The sequence below is a fragment of the Podarcis filfolensis genome (assembly GCF_964270895.1).
Source record: "Podarcis filfolensis genome assembly, chromosome: 3".
Taxonomy (NCBI): domain Eukaryota; kingdom Metazoa; phylum Chordata; class Lepidosauria; order Squamata; family Lacertidae; genus Podarcis; species Podarcis filfolensis.
Genome location: NC_139606.1, coordinates 8147516 through 8165233, shown reverse-complemented (window position 1 = coordinate 8165233; position 17718 = coordinate 8147516). Strand labels below are relative to the sequence as shown.

The 17718-nt window shown below is 43.3% G+C and overlaps 2 protein-coding genes and 1 long non-coding RNA gene across 5 annotated transcripts in view; 1 reads left to right on the top strand and 2 right to left on the bottom strand.

The window, feature by feature from the left end:
• VPS36 (vacuolar protein sorting 36 homolog) overlaps nucleotides 1–17718 on the bottom strand; it is a gene marked incomplete at its 5' end in the record, with an annotated part of 180141 nt that overhangs the window by 44645 nt on the left and 117778 nt on the right. The window lies entirely within an intron of this gene.
• NEK3 (NIMA related kinase 3) lies at nucleotides 993–16578 on the top strand. Of its 3 annotated transcripts, none has more exons than XM_083606625.1 (14): nucleotides 993–1100; nucleotides 3939–4140; nucleotides 5077–5170; nucleotides 5335–5432; nucleotides 6614–6697; nucleotides 7876–7943; nucleotides 8059–8145; nucleotides 9258–9312; nucleotides 10006–10206; nucleotides 11105–11198; nucleotides 12055–12195; nucleotides 12382–12516; nucleotides 13663–13783; nucleotides 16300–16578. In XM_083606625.1, exons 2-14 carry the CDS (start codon nucleotides 4024–4026, stop codon nucleotides 16370–16372), a joined length of 1368 nt encoding a protein of 455 aa, XP_083462751.1. In that variant the 5' UTR covers nucleotides 993–1100; nucleotides 3939–4023; the 3' UTR covers nucleotides 16373–16578. The 3 variants fall into 3 exon arrangements, with proteins under 3 accessions (XP_083462751.1, XP_083462753.1, XP_083462752.1); XM_083606626.1 differs by lacking the exon at nucleotides 993–1100 and adding an exon at nucleotides 3392–3713; XM_083606627.1 differs by lacking the exon at nucleotides 5077–5170 and having other exon boundaries at nucleotides 1037–1100.
• On the bottom strand, nucleotides 5446–11106 carry LOC310759567. Its single transcript, XR_014546419.1, has 3 exons — nucleotides 11055–11106; nucleotides 7207–7257; nucleotides 5446–5558 (listed from the first exon to the last, which is right to left on the bottom strand). It is a non-coding gene; the product is annotated as an uncharacterized lncRNA (long non-coding RNA).

Sequence of the window (17718 nt, the reverse complement as noted above, 5' to 3'; positions counted from 1 at the left end):
TGGCCACACCGGGTGCAACATCTGGGGGGGCGCACTCGCACTCGAGTGCTAAAATCCAAGGGTTAGGGGGCGCAAATTACTTGCCTTGCCCCAGGTGCTGACAACCCAGGCTACGCCACTGATCTGCAGTGAGTTATTCAAGCTCCTTCGCCACAGCAAGGCAGTGATCCATGAAGGGGGCAGCTTGTTTAGCTTTGAATTCAGGTGCTGGAGGAGACTCTTGAGAGTTCCACGGACTGCAAGAAGATCAAACGTATCCATTCTTAAGGAAATCAGTCCTGAGTGCTCATCACCTCCTGGCCCATCACCTCCTGGCAAATAGAAGGGGAAGAGATGGAGGCAATGAGAGATTTCACTTTCTTGGGCTCCCTGATCACTGCAGATGGTGACAGCAGTCACGAAATGAAAAGACGCCTGCTTCTTGGGAGAAAAGCAATGACAAGCCTAGAAAGCATCTTAAAAAGCAGAGACATCACCTTGCCAACAAAGTTCCGTATAGTTAAAGCTATGGTTTTCCCAATAGTGATGTATGGAAGTGAGAGCTGGACCATAAAGAAGGCTGATCGCCAAAGAATTGATGCTTTTGAATTATGGACTGCAAGAAGATCATGGACTGCAAGAAGATCAAACGTATCCATTCTTAAGGAAATCAGCCCTGAGTGCTCACTGGAAGGACAGATCCTGAAGCTGAGGCTCCAAGACTTTGGCCACCTCATGAGAAGAGAAGACTCCCTGGAAAAGACCCTGATGTTGGGAAAGATGGAGGGCACAAGGAGAAGGGGATGACAGAGGACGAGATGGTTGGACAGTGTTCTCGAAGCTACCAACATGAGTTTGACCAAACTGCGGGAGGCAGTGGAAGACAGGAGTGCCTGGCGTGCTCTGGTCCATGGGGTCACGAAGAGTCAGACACGACTAAACAACGACAACAGATCCGGCACTGCCTAGGGATGCTGCGCCTGGGGGGGGAAAGGAAAAGCTCCGCCCGCCCTGCCCTTTGGCCGAGCGGAGCCGCGCCCTGCCGGAGGAGGGTAGGCGGGACGGGACCTTCCTCTTCTTCGCAGCCCAAGCCGGGCGGGCAAAGGGCTTGCGGAGTCCCGGTAGGTGAAGGCGCTGGCGGTTGCAAAAATCCACATTTGCCCCGAGGAAGAAGCGCGGAGAGCGCGGCGTTGCTCGGCCCGCCCTCCTCCCTCATAAAGCGGATGAGGGAAGAGGCGCGCTCGGCGTTGCTCCTCCTTTGTCCGCGCCGCTCCTTGCTTTTCTCCCTCCCCAAAGCGGAACAGGACGTGGGCCAAACTCAGGTCACCACAGCAACAAAGCCGTTGCATGAGATCCCGAGGGCCGTGAGAGTATTTTATTCAAAAAAGGAGTCGTGTCTTGTGCGCAACGTCCGAACAGACAGACACGCGGAACGTTGTTTTTACGCGGGAGGCGCCCAAGGGGCGGCGACAAACCCTTCCACCCAAATAGTCCCCTTTCTCCAATCCCCACATATACTGTACATTCTTTACCTTCGGAAATCTAGTATACGGGACAAGACTTTTTAGATTTTTAAGATTTTTTTTTAGTTTAAAATATTCATATTTTCAGGGCTGAAACTAGGCTTTTTTGTCACCCGGTCAAAGACCCAGTTTGGCGTGCACACACAATGCGTGTTAGCATAGATGCACATGCATACAAACACAAATACACAGCTCAACGCATTTATTCGTAAAGGGCATAAACAGTAGGCGTTCTATTATTTGAACACAAAGGAATCCAAAAATTATGGTGACTATGATCAAAAGGAAAATGAGCATCCCTTCTAGTAAAAAGCAAAAATGTTTTGTCAAAAGTAGAGCTTCCATGTGCAGCAGTTGCCTATCTGAGGTCAGGTTTTGAATTGGATTTATGTGTTCACAGGATCATTAAAAGACTGCATTTCCATAAGATCGGTCAAGACCCTTTGGTTTCCTTTTAAAATGAATTTATTTATTTATTTGGTCTCTGAGGCTTTTTGCCACCCACCCCTCTTGGTTCTGCGCAAATCCTTTCAAGGAGTTTTGATGTGTAACTTTACTCCCGAGTAAGCTTCAACAAGAGCTGCTTTCAGTTTTATTTTTGTTGGATTGCTCATTTTAGGAAATGATAATTTTGTAGTCATTTTGGGTTCCATGTTTTTTGAGAGTCGAAAGTGCCCTTCCATTACAATCCTAACGCAGCCGGACCAGCGCTTGCCAGGGAACTGCCTCTGGCAGGAAAAATACTCACACCCCCTTACTTTCCTGTGTGTAGATCATGGGCAGGCAAACTAAGGCCCGGGGGCCAGATCCGGCCCAATTGCCTTCTAAATCCGGCCTGCGGACGGTCCGGGAATCAGCATGTTTTTACATGAGTAGAATGTGTCCTTTTATTTAAACTACATCTCTGGGCTATTTGTGGGGCATAGGAATTTGTTCATTACCTACCCCCCCCAAAAAAATATAGTCTGGCCCCCCACAAGGTCTGAGGGACGGTGGACCAGCCCCCTGCTGAAAAAGTTTGCTGACCCCTGGTGTAGATCATGTAAAGTAAAATGAATCAACCTGTTATGTACTGAGTTGAATAGGATCCAAACTGCAGCAGTCTGATTGGTCCTAGAACAATAGGATCCAAAAGGCAGCAGTCTGATTGGTCCTATAACAATAGGATTCAGAATGCAGCAGTCTGATTGGTCCTAGAACAATGCAGCAGTATGATTGGTTGGCAGGAACCACCCAATCATGCTCCAGATAGAAGTGAATCCACAACCTGATTGGCTTACAGTAGAATTCCGGAATTAGCCAACCATGTGCAGCCCATTGTGTAAATAATGTATATAAAGCAGATACTTTGAGGGGACTTTCATTCATTCCTCCTCACCACTATGAGTGAATAAAGAGCATGAAATCACTTTGCGACTCTGAGTATATTTCACAACCTTAGCTTTTAAACACATTCAAAGTTCTGAAGGGATCACAGAATTGTAGAGTTGGAAGGGACCCCAAGGATCATCCAGAATAGCTCCTATTGCCAGCTTTTAACTGAATCCGTTATTGTCAGTACAGTCATACCTCAAGATAAATACGCTTCAGGATAAGTATTTTTGGGTTGCGCTCCACTGCAACCTGGAAGTAACGGAGCGCGTTACCTGCGGGTTTTGCCGCTCGCACATGCGCAGATGGTCAAAATGACGTCATGCGCATGCGTGGAAACGGCGAAATGCGACCCGTGCAGACGCGCAGACGCGTCTTATGTTCTGTTCAGGATGCGAACGGGGCTCCAGAACGGATCCCGTTCGCATCCCGAGGTACCACTGCATACAAATAGTCAGATAATGCAAAAGCTTTCATTAGGCAGAGTGAAAAAGTAGCTAAATCTCAGTTTCCTATAGCCAAGATTGGTTAGAAGTACAGGCAACTCCCCATTTACACGGGGGTTACATTCCAAGGCGTTGCACGTTTAAGTGAAATCGCGTATATTTGGAACACCATTGAAAAAGTGTGCAAACACCGCAATCGCTGTCTGCAGACTTCCTTGCTCAAACTCCCACTCTCCACTGGCCTCAAAGGTTTGTGCAAGGGCTCCTGGGATTGCATTTGCAAAGGCTCCTGGGATTGCTAGGCACTATTTTCACTCCATTTTTGCCGTTTCCGTGCTCTTTTATGGCCATTTTTGGCCCTTTTGATGCCACTTCTGCGTTCACAGCAATGCAGGTGAGCATGGTTGTGCGTGCCTTGAATGCACGTAAATGTGGAGTTGCTTGTATACATATTTTAATGTATTTAATATTCACAAAGGTATTATTATTAACAATAATAATATTAATATTCAACATGGAAGTTGGCGAGAGAGTGAGCAGGGTTTCAGCATCAGGAGGAATCAACTAGTTTTATAATGGAATCCAAGTCTAATACGTTTACTATTTTATTGCTTTCAAGGAGAGCGTTCTGAAGAGGAAGGGGAAAGTGCAATCTGTCAAAGATCTGTAGAGACGCCTGCAAACAGTCAAGCAATTTGGTGACCATGGAGAAATACAGTGTGCTAGCAATACTTGGAGAAGGATCATTTGGGAGAGTTCTTTTGGTCTGTCATAAAAACAAAAATCAGAAATATGCAATGAAGGAAATAAGGCTTCCTAAGGTAACTTTTATCCAAATGCTATCAGAACCTGTTTTTTTAAAAAAAAATATTCTTAGCTTGTGCTAAAGAGGTCAAAACAAGGGAAATCTTAACTGGATTTTCCACATGCCAGATAGGTAACATTCTGTCTCTGGAAGTGAGGAAAACCCCAATATCATATCCTTACAGGCCTAGAAAGTTCTTAGAAAATACAAAATTGTATTTAACTTAAACCGTCTGCACTATATTTAACATATACTGATCCAGCTATAGTTAGCCGTGGTTATGGCTGCGATCCGGTAAATACTAACAGTCTCAACCATATCTATTCAGAAGTAAGTCTCGTTGAATTCAGTGGGTCTAACTCATGTAAGTCAGGTAAGAATTGCAGTCTTATTAGTCTTCTCTCATTAATGTGCCATTTGTTTCAAGTTGTGCTGTTGTTTCAGTTATGACTAATTTTAGCTGGATTGGGGCCACAATTCAAAGATTAGCAAGACCTTTATTTTTGTGGAAGGCTTTTGGGTTATTGGACTGTATTGTAGATTATATATTTTGCCTTTAAGTTGCTTGCCCATTTAATTCGTGCGTATTGTAACTACATTTCTGCACTTTTAAAACTATTTTAATCTAAATTATTAAATTATTTCAATTGTACCCATTTCCACCGAGCAGGAATATATATGGTACACAATTGCTCTTAAGTCTCTTACCCCGGTCATAAAACGGCAGACTAGACTGTTACATCTTCTACAATAACCACTTGGGTTGAGACTGTTACAGATCTCTAATTGGAATTATTTGCATGGTCAGAGAGCTCAGCAGTGCTGGCCTATGATTAAAGATTAAAACAAAATGAAGTCTGAGAAATGTTTTCTAGATATCTTAATTTGTTCCTTCATTATTGCAGTAACTATACAGTATATTTTTATTTACTAACTAGCAATATATTTGTAGTCTGTCTTTGGTGCAGAGAAGTCCTGGAATGAATCTATTTTATTAGCTAAAATGAAGCATCCAAATATTGTCGCCTATTTGGAGTCGTTTGAAGGTAAATATGGATGTTTAAAAACCGTTTTTAGTATTATTAATTTTGCAGAACCAGAGCTTTCTTTGTACCTGTCCTATTGGTGTGGCCTTAAAAAATAGCATAATAGTAATATATTTTGCATAATAATATCTCTACTAATAAATCTTAAATTCTTTGTACGGTAGTTGATGGAAATCTTTACATAGTGATGGAATATTGTGACGATGGAGATCTAATGCAAAAGATTAAACTTCAGAAAGGAAAGTTGTTTCCTGAAGATACGGTAAGAATACAATACATCAGGTTATAACTGAGCACCTTTTGGATATATTCATTTTCTGGCCTGGTTTAGGCTTCTAATGAGCTTCTGCACCCTGGCATAGAATTGGAATTAAATCTACAGTTCGGCCTGGATCAAAAAACACATAAAGAGGATGCATATTGACTGTAGGTGCATTAGAGCGTAATTCTCTCATACTTGCAGCAGGCTTGCCAAACAGGTTCGCCATCACTGATCTAGTTAGTTGGTTGTTGTTGTTGTTGTTTAGTCGTTTAGTCGTGTCCGACTCTTCGTGACCCCATGGGCCAGAGCACGCCAGGCACTCCTGTCTTCCACTGCCTCCCGCAGTTTGGTCAAACTCATGCTGGTAGCTTCGAGAACACTGTCCAACCATCTCATCCTCTGTCGTCCCCTTCTCCTTGTGCCCTCCATCTTTCCCAACATCAGGGTCTTTTCCAGGGAGTCTTCTCTTCTCATGACGTGGCCAAAGTATTGGAGCCTCAGCTTCAGGATCTGTCCTTCCAGTGAGCACTCAGGGCTGATTTCCTTAAGAATCACCTTGCCAACAAAGGTCCGTATAGTTAAAGCCATGGTTTTCCCAGTAGTGATGTATGGAAGTGAGAGCTGGACCAGAAAGAAGGCTGATCGCCGAAGAATTGATGCTTTTGAATTATGGTGCTGGAGGAGACTCTTCAGTCCATGGGACTCTCAAGAGTCTCCTCCAGCACCAGAATTCAAAAGCATCGATTCTTCGGCAATCGGCCTTCTTTATGGTCCAGCTCTCACTTCCATACATCACTACTGGGAAAACCATGGCTTTAACTATACGGACCTTTGTTGGCAAGGTGATGTCTCTGCTTTTTAAGATGCTGTCTAGGTTTGTCATTGCTTTTCTCCCAAGAAGTTAGTGGGTTAGTTAAACTTAATATGCAGCTTTTCCATGGTAGACGTTATTCCATATGCCAAAAGAGAAGTGAATATTTTTAAAAAGTATAAATGGAGATAATAATCGCAGAATGAGATGCATAGTTTTAGAACAGAGAAATAAAATAAGAAAGAATTTTTCTTGCCCAGCTTCTATAGTCCTTGTTACAGTGTTTGTCCTCTAGTTTCCTTTGTCTTATTCCTGATTGTACAAGTAGAATACAAGCCCACGTGCATTTTTTTTTCTCTTCTCCCCACAGATACTTAATTGGTTTGCACAGATATGCCTGGGTCTGAAATACATTCATGACAAACGTGTCTTGCACAGAGACATCAAATCAAAGGTAAGTGGACCCCACTTAATGACGGTTTTTAATATAATATATATATATATTATTAATAATAACATGAAACAACACAAACAACAAATAACGAGTATTGGTCACCAGATACCAAGCAAAATACCGTCATGATGTGTATAAGGCAGAAAATTATAGCAGCATGTTAAATGAAATAGCCAAGTCAAACAGATGTATGAGTTTCTGGGGGAATTACTGTTATTATAAAATTACCACCAGTCCTTTCATACTTAGAAATACAAAAATCCTAAGGCTAGGTCTTTCGTTAAATTCAGTGGTTTTGTATTTCTTGACTTGTCGGCTTATAAATACTTACATCTTGCCTTTCTTCATTAAGAAGGGCCTATCCCATGGCATTTGATACCAAGAGAGTCCATGGCCAAATGGGGGCCATGTTATGGATTCCATTTTATTGGGAATATTATTCTGTGAAGTAGGGTGCTGCTGCAGATGTGTACCTGATTTAATTAGAGAGATGACTTAACCCCACGTACATCCTCCTCCAAGCTGTTGTTAGCCCTGGGAGAGAAGCTTCCATTGCAATACTACATGGGGTCTACAAAATGGATGAAAACATTTAATATGCGTGGTATTTATGGTGGCACTGTGGGTTAAACCACAGAGCCTAGGACTTGCCGATCAGAAGGTCGGCAGTTCAAATCCCCGTGACGGGGTGAGCTCCTGTTGCTTGGTCCCTGCTCCTGCCAACCTAACAGTTTGAAAGGTACGTCAAAGTGCAAGTAGATAAATAGGTACCGCTCTGGCGGGAAGGTAAACGTGTTTCCGTGCGCTGCTCTGGTTCTCCAGAAGCAGCTTAGTCATGCTGGCCACATGACCCAGAAGCCATACGCCGGATCCCTCAGCCAATAAAGCGAGATGAGCGCCGCAACCCCAGAGTCGGCCACAACTGGACCTAATGGTCAGGGGTCCCTTTAACTTTTTAAAACAGCTAATTCTGTGCCAGCTTTTTTCTAATGCTGTTGGTGTTCATTTGGCTTTTGCTCGTCAGGGAGCGTAGAATCCCAACTAACCTTACAGCAGAGTGCTGATTGACTTCTGGTTTAATAATACAGACACTGACATAGAGAGTGATAATTTTCTTTCTCTCTCTTTCTTTCTCTTTCTCTCTGTAAATGGACTCTTTTTCCTATTTCGTAATGCAGAACATATTCCTCACACAAAATGGGAAAATAAAACTGGGAGATTTTGGGTCTGCACTTCTTCTTTCAAGGCAAGTCCATATCATACTGAGGCTGGGGTTTTTTTCAAAATTAGTTGCTATCTGTTGTAGAAATGTTAGTCTCTTCCTAATAATACTTGTGTTTGTTTCTCTTTTTTTTAAGCAGCCCAGAGGCATATGCTTGTTCCTATGTGGGAACCCCATATTATGTGCCTCCAGAAATTTGGGAAAACACACCCTACAACAATAAAAGGTAAGAATTAATCAGAATCTCTAAGAGCACTTACCTTTAATATTGGGTGTAATATTAGATAAACAATGCAAAAATCAATGTATGTATAGCCTGGGCAACCTTTGCAAATTTGATTCAAATTTTGATTTCAGAAGAGCCATCCTCTGATCCTTCTGAAATCTGTGAGTTGCTACTGACTAAGGGAATTGAAATTACAATATATTTCACAACCACCCTACATAGTAACTGACAGGAATATAATTGCAATGTTGAGGTTCCCATTGGGTTGTCATAAATTTTGGATAACGTAGCAATGATAGCTATGATGCCAAGTGTGGGACAGGTAAAGATGCATGTGCAAAGGAACGGTTGGAGGCCATAAAATTGTTTGGCAAGCAGGGTTTGTATTCAAGCCCTGCTGGAACTGGTTCCTATTAGGAGCTCCCAAATGGAGCACCAATCAAGTTGCAGAATGAGCCTGATTCAAGTGGAGCTTAAAGCCACCACTGATCAGCTGATTGGTCTCACTTGGTTCAGCTGCGGAAACACCCTGTTGAGTTCAGGCTTCCTTGTAGCCGAAGAATGGGTCAACTGATGTCATTGTGACATCATTTGATTGACAGGTAAGTGGCCTGGCCTACCTGCAGGACCGGATTTAGGTTTGATGAGGCGCTAAGCTACTGAAGGTAATGGGTCCCTTTATGTGTCCAGCTGTCCTTTGTTAACAACCGATTGTCACTGTTTTTTGTGTTGAATATATGCTATATGGTAATTTATGGGCCTAATAGGTATCTAAAGCCGTTTGCACATGACAAAATATGTATTTTATCAGAGTAATTGTTGAAAAATCCATGCAGAATGTAGGCACCCTATATATAGAAATGAGCAAACCAGTGATATTTTAGGGAGCAGGCTAGCAGGCGGGGCCCATGACTTAAGTCATAGGAGCCTACACAAAACACTGTTGCTGTATGTAGGTTTTATTTTATTTGTTTTTTATCTTATATTTTGGAAATGTACATCCAGGTTTCTTTTCTTTAGCTTTTCTTGGGGGGCCCCCAAGGGAGTGGGGCCCTAAGCTATAGCTTGTTTAGCTTATACGTAAATATCACTCTTCAAACCTGTCTTTCCAGTGATATATGGTCGCTGGGATGCGTTCTATATGAGCTGTGCACTCTTAAACATCCAGTAAGTATCCTTCCTTATGTTTATTACTTCCAGGAACTGATCCAAGGCCAGTTTCTAAAAATGCAATGTGAGAATTGACCCTTCCCTTAAATCTTCACAAATACTTTTGTGGCTTGATGTAATTGCACACATGCCATTAATATTGTAGGGACTGTTTATGATATGCTGCAAATAGAGTTTTCGGGGTGGGGGATAGAGTTTTCATTTGGAAAGGGTAAGCATTTACAGTGCAAACCTATCTGTATGTACTCAGATTGTGGTCAATACAGCATACCCACAAGATGTGTTTTTAGGATTGCTGTCGTGCTGTAAGTAATAGCCTTGTACTCAGATCTGCTGAGTGCTCTCACCGCTGTGATGGTTTCTCTGTCACAGGCTGCTCTCCTAAAAAAGGGTGGGAGCAGGAATGCCAGTCTTAGGGCCGGTATTAATGTCAAAAAATCAAAAAGAAATGATATTTATTGCTGTTCCAAAATACAGTGCACAGCTCCCCTAACAGCAGATTCAAAGAATGATATTTCTGAAGATTTGTAGACTGGTCAGTTTATGTAGAATGTAGCGCTAGGTCTTTTGCATGCATTTGTATGAAGATAATGATTAATTTGTATACAGCAGCTAGATCTAGGAGGCATTTTAGTAAATATTTAATGCAAGTAAAATCATCTGCTCCCCCCACATATCTGTTCAATTTAGTTTCAGGCCAATAGCTGGAAACATCTTATCCTTAAGATATGTAAAGGATACTACAACCCACTTCCACCTCATTATACTTATGAACTTCAGTATTTGATAAAACAAATGTTTAAAAAGAATCCCAAGAACCGTCCATCAGCTACCACGATTCTTGCAAGAAGCTGTCTGGCAAAGTGTATTAGAAATCTTGCTTCAGCGGAGGTACTATTTTGACTTAAGAAAACTGAGCATACATTTTTGTAGACAGAAAATGATCTTTTCATATTATGGTTTCAGTGAGATTATTATTTAATTATATCATTCATTCATACACACACACACACACACACACACACACGTGTGTGTGTGTGTGTGTGTGTGTTTGTATGGAAATATGGAATTTTTTTATTTTAATGCATTCACCAGATAAGTGAAGGATTGACCTTGTTTCCATGTGATTAACTTTGGGCTCTGCTTTTCGAATGATCACTGTGACATATGCCATATTTTCCTTTATTTTTAAGTTAATTACACCAAGGAGTTTGGACTTATTGTCGGAAACTAGGATTCTCTTTCATAGCATGAAATATAATTGTGGAGCAGTTGTTCACAAGTATGCTAAGATACCGTATTTTTCGCGCCATAAGACGCACCTGACCATAAGACGCACCTAGTTTTTAAAGGAGGAAAGGGGGAAAGCCCCTTTTTTTGAGGATCAGATCACAGTTGTGCAGCTTCTTTTGCAAAGGGGGAAAATCCTGTTCTTATGGGGTTCAACTCACAGTTCTGCAGCTTCTTTAGGAAAGGAAAGGGAGCTGTTTCTACAGTTTCCAGACAGATATTCTAATCAGCCAGTCACATGTCGCTGGGGAACCAAACAGCCTCTGTCTGCAGAACATTCAACAGTGGAGGCCTGGGCAAGGGGCTGGGGCCAGAAAGGGAGCCAGCGATCGACCGCGCATTCGCTCCATAAGACACACAGACTTACTTTTTAGGAGGAAAAAAGTGCATCTTATGGAGTGAAAAATACAGTATTTGTTCACTTAAGATAGCAAAATAAAGATACCTACCTAGTCTGCATTTTGTTCAATTATGAATACTGTTCTTCAACCCTTTAAAGGAATATGCAAGGAGCAAGAGTTGTGATTCAGATTCAGATTCAGAATCAGAAGCCATTGCCAAGGGTTTCTGTGAAATGGGATTGGAGAAAGCAGGTGAGGATACATAAACAACCATGAAGTTCTAAAGTCATCTATTAATTGACATTTGAGCCAAGTTCTGACATGGTTATTGGGGGGGGGCTTACTTACATTAGTGGTCATGAATTACTTCTCTGAGACTACAATTCTATACATACTTCCCTGGGAATAAGTTCCATTGAACTGATTGGGTCTTACTTTTGAGTAGACATGCAAAGAATTGTGCTGAGATTTTTGTGGATGCTATTGCCAACAGTGCCAAATACAAGAAATATGCTGGAGGGAAGACTGAATTTAAAGTATTTTGATGTGTGTGTTTAAAAAAAAAAATCCAAATACAAAAATATACACTATAACTTGGGTCAGATGATACAATATCTGTAATCCTGTATTAAGGAAATATATGGGGGGGGGCCTGAAACATGGGAACAACTGTACAGTGGCGTAGCGTGGGGGGTGCAGGGGGGGCCGGCCGCACCGGGCGCAACATCTGGGGGGGGCGCTCGCACTCGCAGCTCTCTGCCCCTACCTGGCTCACTCACTCTCTCTCACTGCAGTGCTGGCTGTGCGAATCCGATCCGAGCCGCCGGGTCGCCGCCCACTGTGGAGGGGGTGGGTGCCAGGCGTGTGGTGCGGAGAGAGAGTGAGGGACTATCTGGGGGAGGGACAGTGCAGCGGCCGCCCAGCGCAGCGCTGAGCGCGGGAGAGAACCACACCAGACCAGACCAGGCAGCAGCAAGAAGCTGGCAGCGGCGGCAGGTTAGGGGTTAGGGAGCGCAAATTACTTGCCTTGCCCCGGGTGCTGACAACCCACGCTACGCCACTGCAACTGTAAACACTCCTAATGGATTTTAATAAAACATTTCATTAGGGAAGGATGAGGCCTTCCTGGAAGCTGTTTTACCAAACCCTCACAGACAACAGTGGGAAAAGGGAAGATCCAGTAGCGTCATCAAAATTCTGGGAAATGCGTCTTTACTTACTTCCAGTATTACAACCAAGGAGGATGCAAGTAAGATAAGATTCAGTATATTTGTTTGCGTTGTTTGCAGTGGTCAGGGGTGATGGGAACTGTTGTCCCAAAACAGCTGGAGGGCCAAATTTGGCCACCGCTGCTCTCAATTGTTGCTTTTATTTTTGGCGACTTGGTGTGGGTTACTGTCCCAACATTGCAATGTCTTATTATTTGTGTGAAAAGGTGGTGATGTAAGAAGATATGATGAAAATGTCACACGAAAGCAGTGGACCAAGGAGCCTCCGGAAACCTTGATGAATATTCTTCGCAATGCTGATGTTAGCTTAGCTTTTAAAACGTACACAATCTGCAAAGGAGGTAAATTATAATGGTAGCAGGGGTGTGATACCCAGTATGGGTTAAATTGCTGGCCAGGGCCCCAATCCATAGGTCAAGGATAAGGAACCTTTTAGGCCTCGTGAGCTGGATTGCTCTCTGTTCTCCCACTCTCACAGTTCAACTTCGACAGGTGGGCTAGACAAGCCACTTGTCAATTCACCTGGCATTATATGCCCTGCCCACCTGTCAGATTCGCTTGTGCAGCCTATTCCCAAGTACCTGACTGCCAGCTGATGGTTATGCCCTTCAGAACCGCAGTGTAGGGGGCTTCGCCTTAAGCTTAAAAAAAATTACAAGGCAAAATTAGACAAGATCAGCCTAGTGCTGGCGGTGAATAGGTCTGTGGATGTGCAGGTGAATGTTTAAAAATAAGGTTGTATCCAACAAAGTTATCCATTTCACACAAAGACTTCTTGTGTAAGGAACTTTCCCTCCCTCTACCCCCTCTGGTAAAGGTAAAGAGACCCCTGACCGTTAAGTCCAGTCGTGGATGACTCTGGGGTTGTGGCGCTCATCTCGCTTTACCGGCCAAGAGAGCCGGCGTTGGTCCGCAGACAGCTTCCGGGTCGTGTGGCCAGCATGACTAAGCCGCTTCTGGTGAAACCAGAGCAGCGCACAGAAACACCGTTTAGCTTCCCCTTCCCACCGGAGTGGTACCTATTTATCTACTTGCACTTTGACGTGCTTTCGAACTGCTAGGTTGGCAGGAGCTGGAACCAAGCAACGGGAGCTCACCCCATTGCGGGGATTCGAACTGCCAACCTGATCGGCAAGCCCTAGGCTCTGAGCAGGTATGCAAGGGGTGTGCAAGAAGAGATGAGGGAGGGAAAGTTTAATTGCAAAAAACCTTGCACATATGGGACGACCTTTTGGATACAACCCCCCCAAAAAATCTCGGATAATGGTTATAAAGAGGGGGAAAGCAACAGGGAGTTCTTTGTCATTGACACAAAAGCTTTCACCTCTTAATGAGATAGACTTTTACATGAACAAAACAGGAAATGAAACAGGAAGGAATGATGGAGTAAAATACATTGTTCTTATACTGAACTTAATACTGAAGCTGTTTAATTATTGCGGGGGATAGGACTGATAATTCCTGTTTTCATTTTGCTAATGTTAAAGGCTCTGATGACCTTCTGAAAGGACCACTTACTGAAGATATCAAAACATCTGATGAACCAGATGGTGAAACTATTATGGAGGATGTAGAGAGACTTGAACCTAGATCAGATGACGAGGACACGTATGTTCAAATACAATTTGAAAGCTTTATTCTTGGAGTTTTTTTCGTATCTTGAAACAACAGCTCCAAAAGAAACATTCCTTATCTAAAACCTAGCTATCTATAGTTCTGTATAATTTTCTTGCTTTTGAAGTTGCAGCAGTGTTAAGAAGCACCATCTTGAGGAGTTTCTGCATGTGAAACTTTAGATCCTGCCTTCTGATTGCAGTCTCCCTCTCCATTTGTTAAGCCACTTTTGGAACTTGGGGGATATTTTAGAATGAATTGTCAGTATTGGAAGCCTATGGGTCATGTAAATCTATGTTTACTACATGGCCACCGGTTCATGTGGTCTCTAGAATCCAAATATGCCAGTGGTGGAGAGAAGTGTCAGCCATTTGCAAGTTATGTTTTATGTCTATAAACATATTGAAGAATATTCAGAACAGAATGATAAAGCTGATATGAGATACATGAGTGTTTTGTGAAGGAGGAACCAGGAATATTTAAGTGGAGGACATCATAAGGTAATGGGACCCCTGACCATTAGGTCCAGTCGTGGCTGACTCTGGGGTTGTGGCGCTCATCTCGCTTTATTGGCCGAGGGAGCCGGCGTACAGCTTCCGGGTCATGTGGCCAGCATGACTAAGCCACTTCTGGCAAACCAGAGCAGCGCATGGAAACACCATTTACCTTCCCGCCGGAGCGGTACCTATTTATCTACTTGCACTTTGACATGCTTTCGAACTGCTAGGTTGGCAGGAGCAGGGACCAAGCAACGGGAGCTCACACCATCGCGGGGATTCGAACCGCCAACCTTCTGATTGGCAATAATAATAATAATAATAATAATTTATTATTTATACCCCGCCCATCTGGCAGGGCCTCCCCAGCCACTCTGGGCGGCTTCCATAAAAACCAAAAATACAGTAAAATATCACACGTTTAAAAACTTCCCTGAACAGGGCTGCCTTAAGATGTCTTCTGAATGTCAGGTAGTTGTTTATTGCTTTGACATCTGCTGGAAGGGCGTTCCACAGGGCGGGCGCCACTACCGAGAAGGCCCTCTGCCTGGTTCCCTGTAGCTTTGCTTCTCGCAATGAGGGAACCGCCAGAAGGCCCTCGGCGCTGGACCTCAGCGTCCGGGCAGAATGATTGGGGTGGAGACGCTCCTTCAGGTATACTGGACCGAGGCCGTTTAGGGCTTTAAAGGTCAGCACCAACACTTTGAATTGTGCTCGGAAACATACTGGGAGCCAATGTAGGTCTTTCAAGACCGGTGTTATATGGTCTCGGCGGCCGCCCCCAGTCACCAGTCTAGCTGCCGTATTCTGGATTAGTTGTAGTTTCCGAGTCACCTTCAAAGGTAGCCCCACGTAGAGTGCATTGCAGTAGTCCAAGCGGGAGATAACCAGAGCATGCACCACTCTGGCGAGACAGTCCGCAGGCAGATAGGGTCTCAGCCTACGTACCAGATGGAGCTGGTAAACAGCTGCCCTGGACACAGATTTGACCTGTGCCTCCATGGACAGCTGTGAGTCCAAAATGACTCCCAGGCTGCGCACCTGGTCCTTCAGGAGCACAGTTACCCCATTCAGGACCAGGGAATCCTCCACACCTGCCCGCCTCCTGTCCCCCAAAAACAGTACTTCTGTCTTGTCAGGATTCAACCTCAATCTGTTAGCTGCCATCCATCCTCCAACCGCTTCCAGACACTCACACAGGACCTTCACCGCCCTCACTGGTTCTGATTTAAAAGAGAGGTAGAGCTGGGTATCATCCGCATACTGATGAACACCCAGCCCAAACCTCCTGATGATCTCTCCCAGCGGCTGCATGTAAATGTTGAAAAGCATGGGGGAGAGGACAGAACCCTGAGGCACCCCACAAGTGAGAGCCCAGGGGTCTGAACACTCATCCCCCACCACCACTTTCTGAACATGGCCCAGGAGGAAGGAGTGGAACCACTGTATGACAGTGCCTCCAGCTCCCAGCCCCTGAAGACGGTCCAGAAGGATGTTATGGTTGATGGCAAGTCCTAGGCTCTGTGGTTTAACCCACAGCGCCACCCGGGTCCCCGGAGGACATCATAGTAATTTCCAAAATCTAAAACGCTGCATTGAGGAACAAAAAAACCCCACCCAACTCTAGCAAGTCCTTATTAAAGAAGTGCTGTGTACACCAAGGATGGATACTTCCTCATAATGTTAATACAACTTCCATCATGGCTGATCCCTGTCTATGTTGGCTGGGATTGGCAGGATTTGAAGTCCATCAACATCAAGAGGGTATTTATACTGAATTGAAACAGCTTAAGTTTGGATATTTAGAAAAATAACATGGATTGGACATCATAACAAATTGTTCTGGAAAAATGCTAGAATCTACAGGACTGTTTTTATGGGTATAATATATTATGTGGACACCTTTAAGTCTTTGGAGTTCATTGCAGTAAAGTAGAGGCCCTTCCATTTCTTTAGTCTAATTATTTTATTTAAACCATGTTAAAATTTGGCTCTTTCGCTTTCATTTTGTAGGGATTTCGAAGCAGATGATGATCCAGACTGGGTTTTTGAATTAAAAAGGATGACCAAAATGGAGAGTGAATAAATAATTGAATAATGGAGGAAGTGAAGAAACTGGTACCATCGGCAAAAAATGTTGCTCAACAATTCGAATGTTTTGCATAAACATACTAGTTACAGTGATTCTGGATTAAATTCTTTGGACACCAGTGTACTGGCTAAGCTTTTGTATTTTGGGGTGGTAGAGAAGTATAGCACTTTCAGAATAAATGTGAACATTCATCTTCCTAAGATGTTTTGTGTACTTCCTATATGAAGGTGGGGTGTGTTTTTGTTGTTGTTACTGTGTTATATATTTTGTGTTTTTATACTGTAAACCGCCCTGTGATCTTTGGATATAAATGTAATAAATAATCCAAATAGTAATCCAAATGCATAAGCTGGTAAAGGCAATTTTAGCCTTCTAGCTGAGTTAACCCTGTACATTTATATTTTATTTCTTAAGGTGCCAAAAACACTGGATGGTATTCAACCAAGTTTTACTCAGAGCGGACCCAGTAAAATTAAGGAACATGACTAAGTTAGGTCCATTACTTTCAGTGAAACAACTCTGCATAAAATTTAGTTGAACACCATCCACTCTACCACCTTTTTTTACTAAGTTCTTGGGAAAGGTCCCATTGGAACTGAAATTTATTTGAGAACTAGACTGATGGAAGGATAAACAGTACTTTCAAACTCCCGTTCTGTTCACATGTATCTGTGCCTAAGCTAACCTCAGTGAGGCTTACTTCAAAGCACACATGCATCTGCTTGCCCTGTTAGTCTGTTCAAGAAAGTTATTATGCCTATACATCCTAAAAGGCATGTTCCTGTATGTCCAAAACTTTGCTGGAATGCTAAGCAAGAACATAATTTGCACACACACTCTAAATATTTCGTATTTTCACAATAATTCCTTTTGGTACAGTTGCTTTTTTAATGGATCTTAGTTGATTCATATAGATGCTGTTGGTGTTTTTGTTGTTATTCACCCCCCTGGCTTGGCACCCTGTGTGGGGAAGCTGATCTTATCAAGCTAAATCCGATGCTGAAGAGACTGAGCCCTCAAAAGTTGGGGAATGTCAAGCACGCTAGGTTCTCAGGAGCTGGGCCCTGCGTGCTTTTTTACTCGCCCTGGTGTGCCCTGAATTATCTCAAAGGGCTAGTTAACATGTTGAAAGTGTCACACAGTTTAAAGGAACATTGATTCCCCCTCCGCCATGAAGTCAATAGAAGCGGCCAATATTGTCTCAACAGGTGTAGTAGGGGTGTGTGTCAATATTTATTCTTGCCATGAGAGATTTTACTTTCTTGGGCTTCCTGATCACTGCAGATGGTGACAGCAGTCACGAAATTAAAAGACGCCTGTTTCTTGGGAGAAAAGCAATG

Coding starts and splice junctions, on each gene's coding strand:
- NEK3 (XM_083606625.1), top strand. CDS start 4,024: ATGGAGAAATACAGTGTGCTAGCAATACTTGGAGAAGGATCATTTGGG. Junction 5,433..6,613: donor AGTTGTTTCCTGAAGATACG/GTAAGAATACAA, acceptor TTCTCCCCACAG/ATACTTAATTGGTTTGCACA. Junction 6,698..7,875: donor ACAGAGACATCAAATCAAAG/GTAAGTGGACCC, acceptor TTCGTAATGCAG/AACATATTCCTCACACAAAA.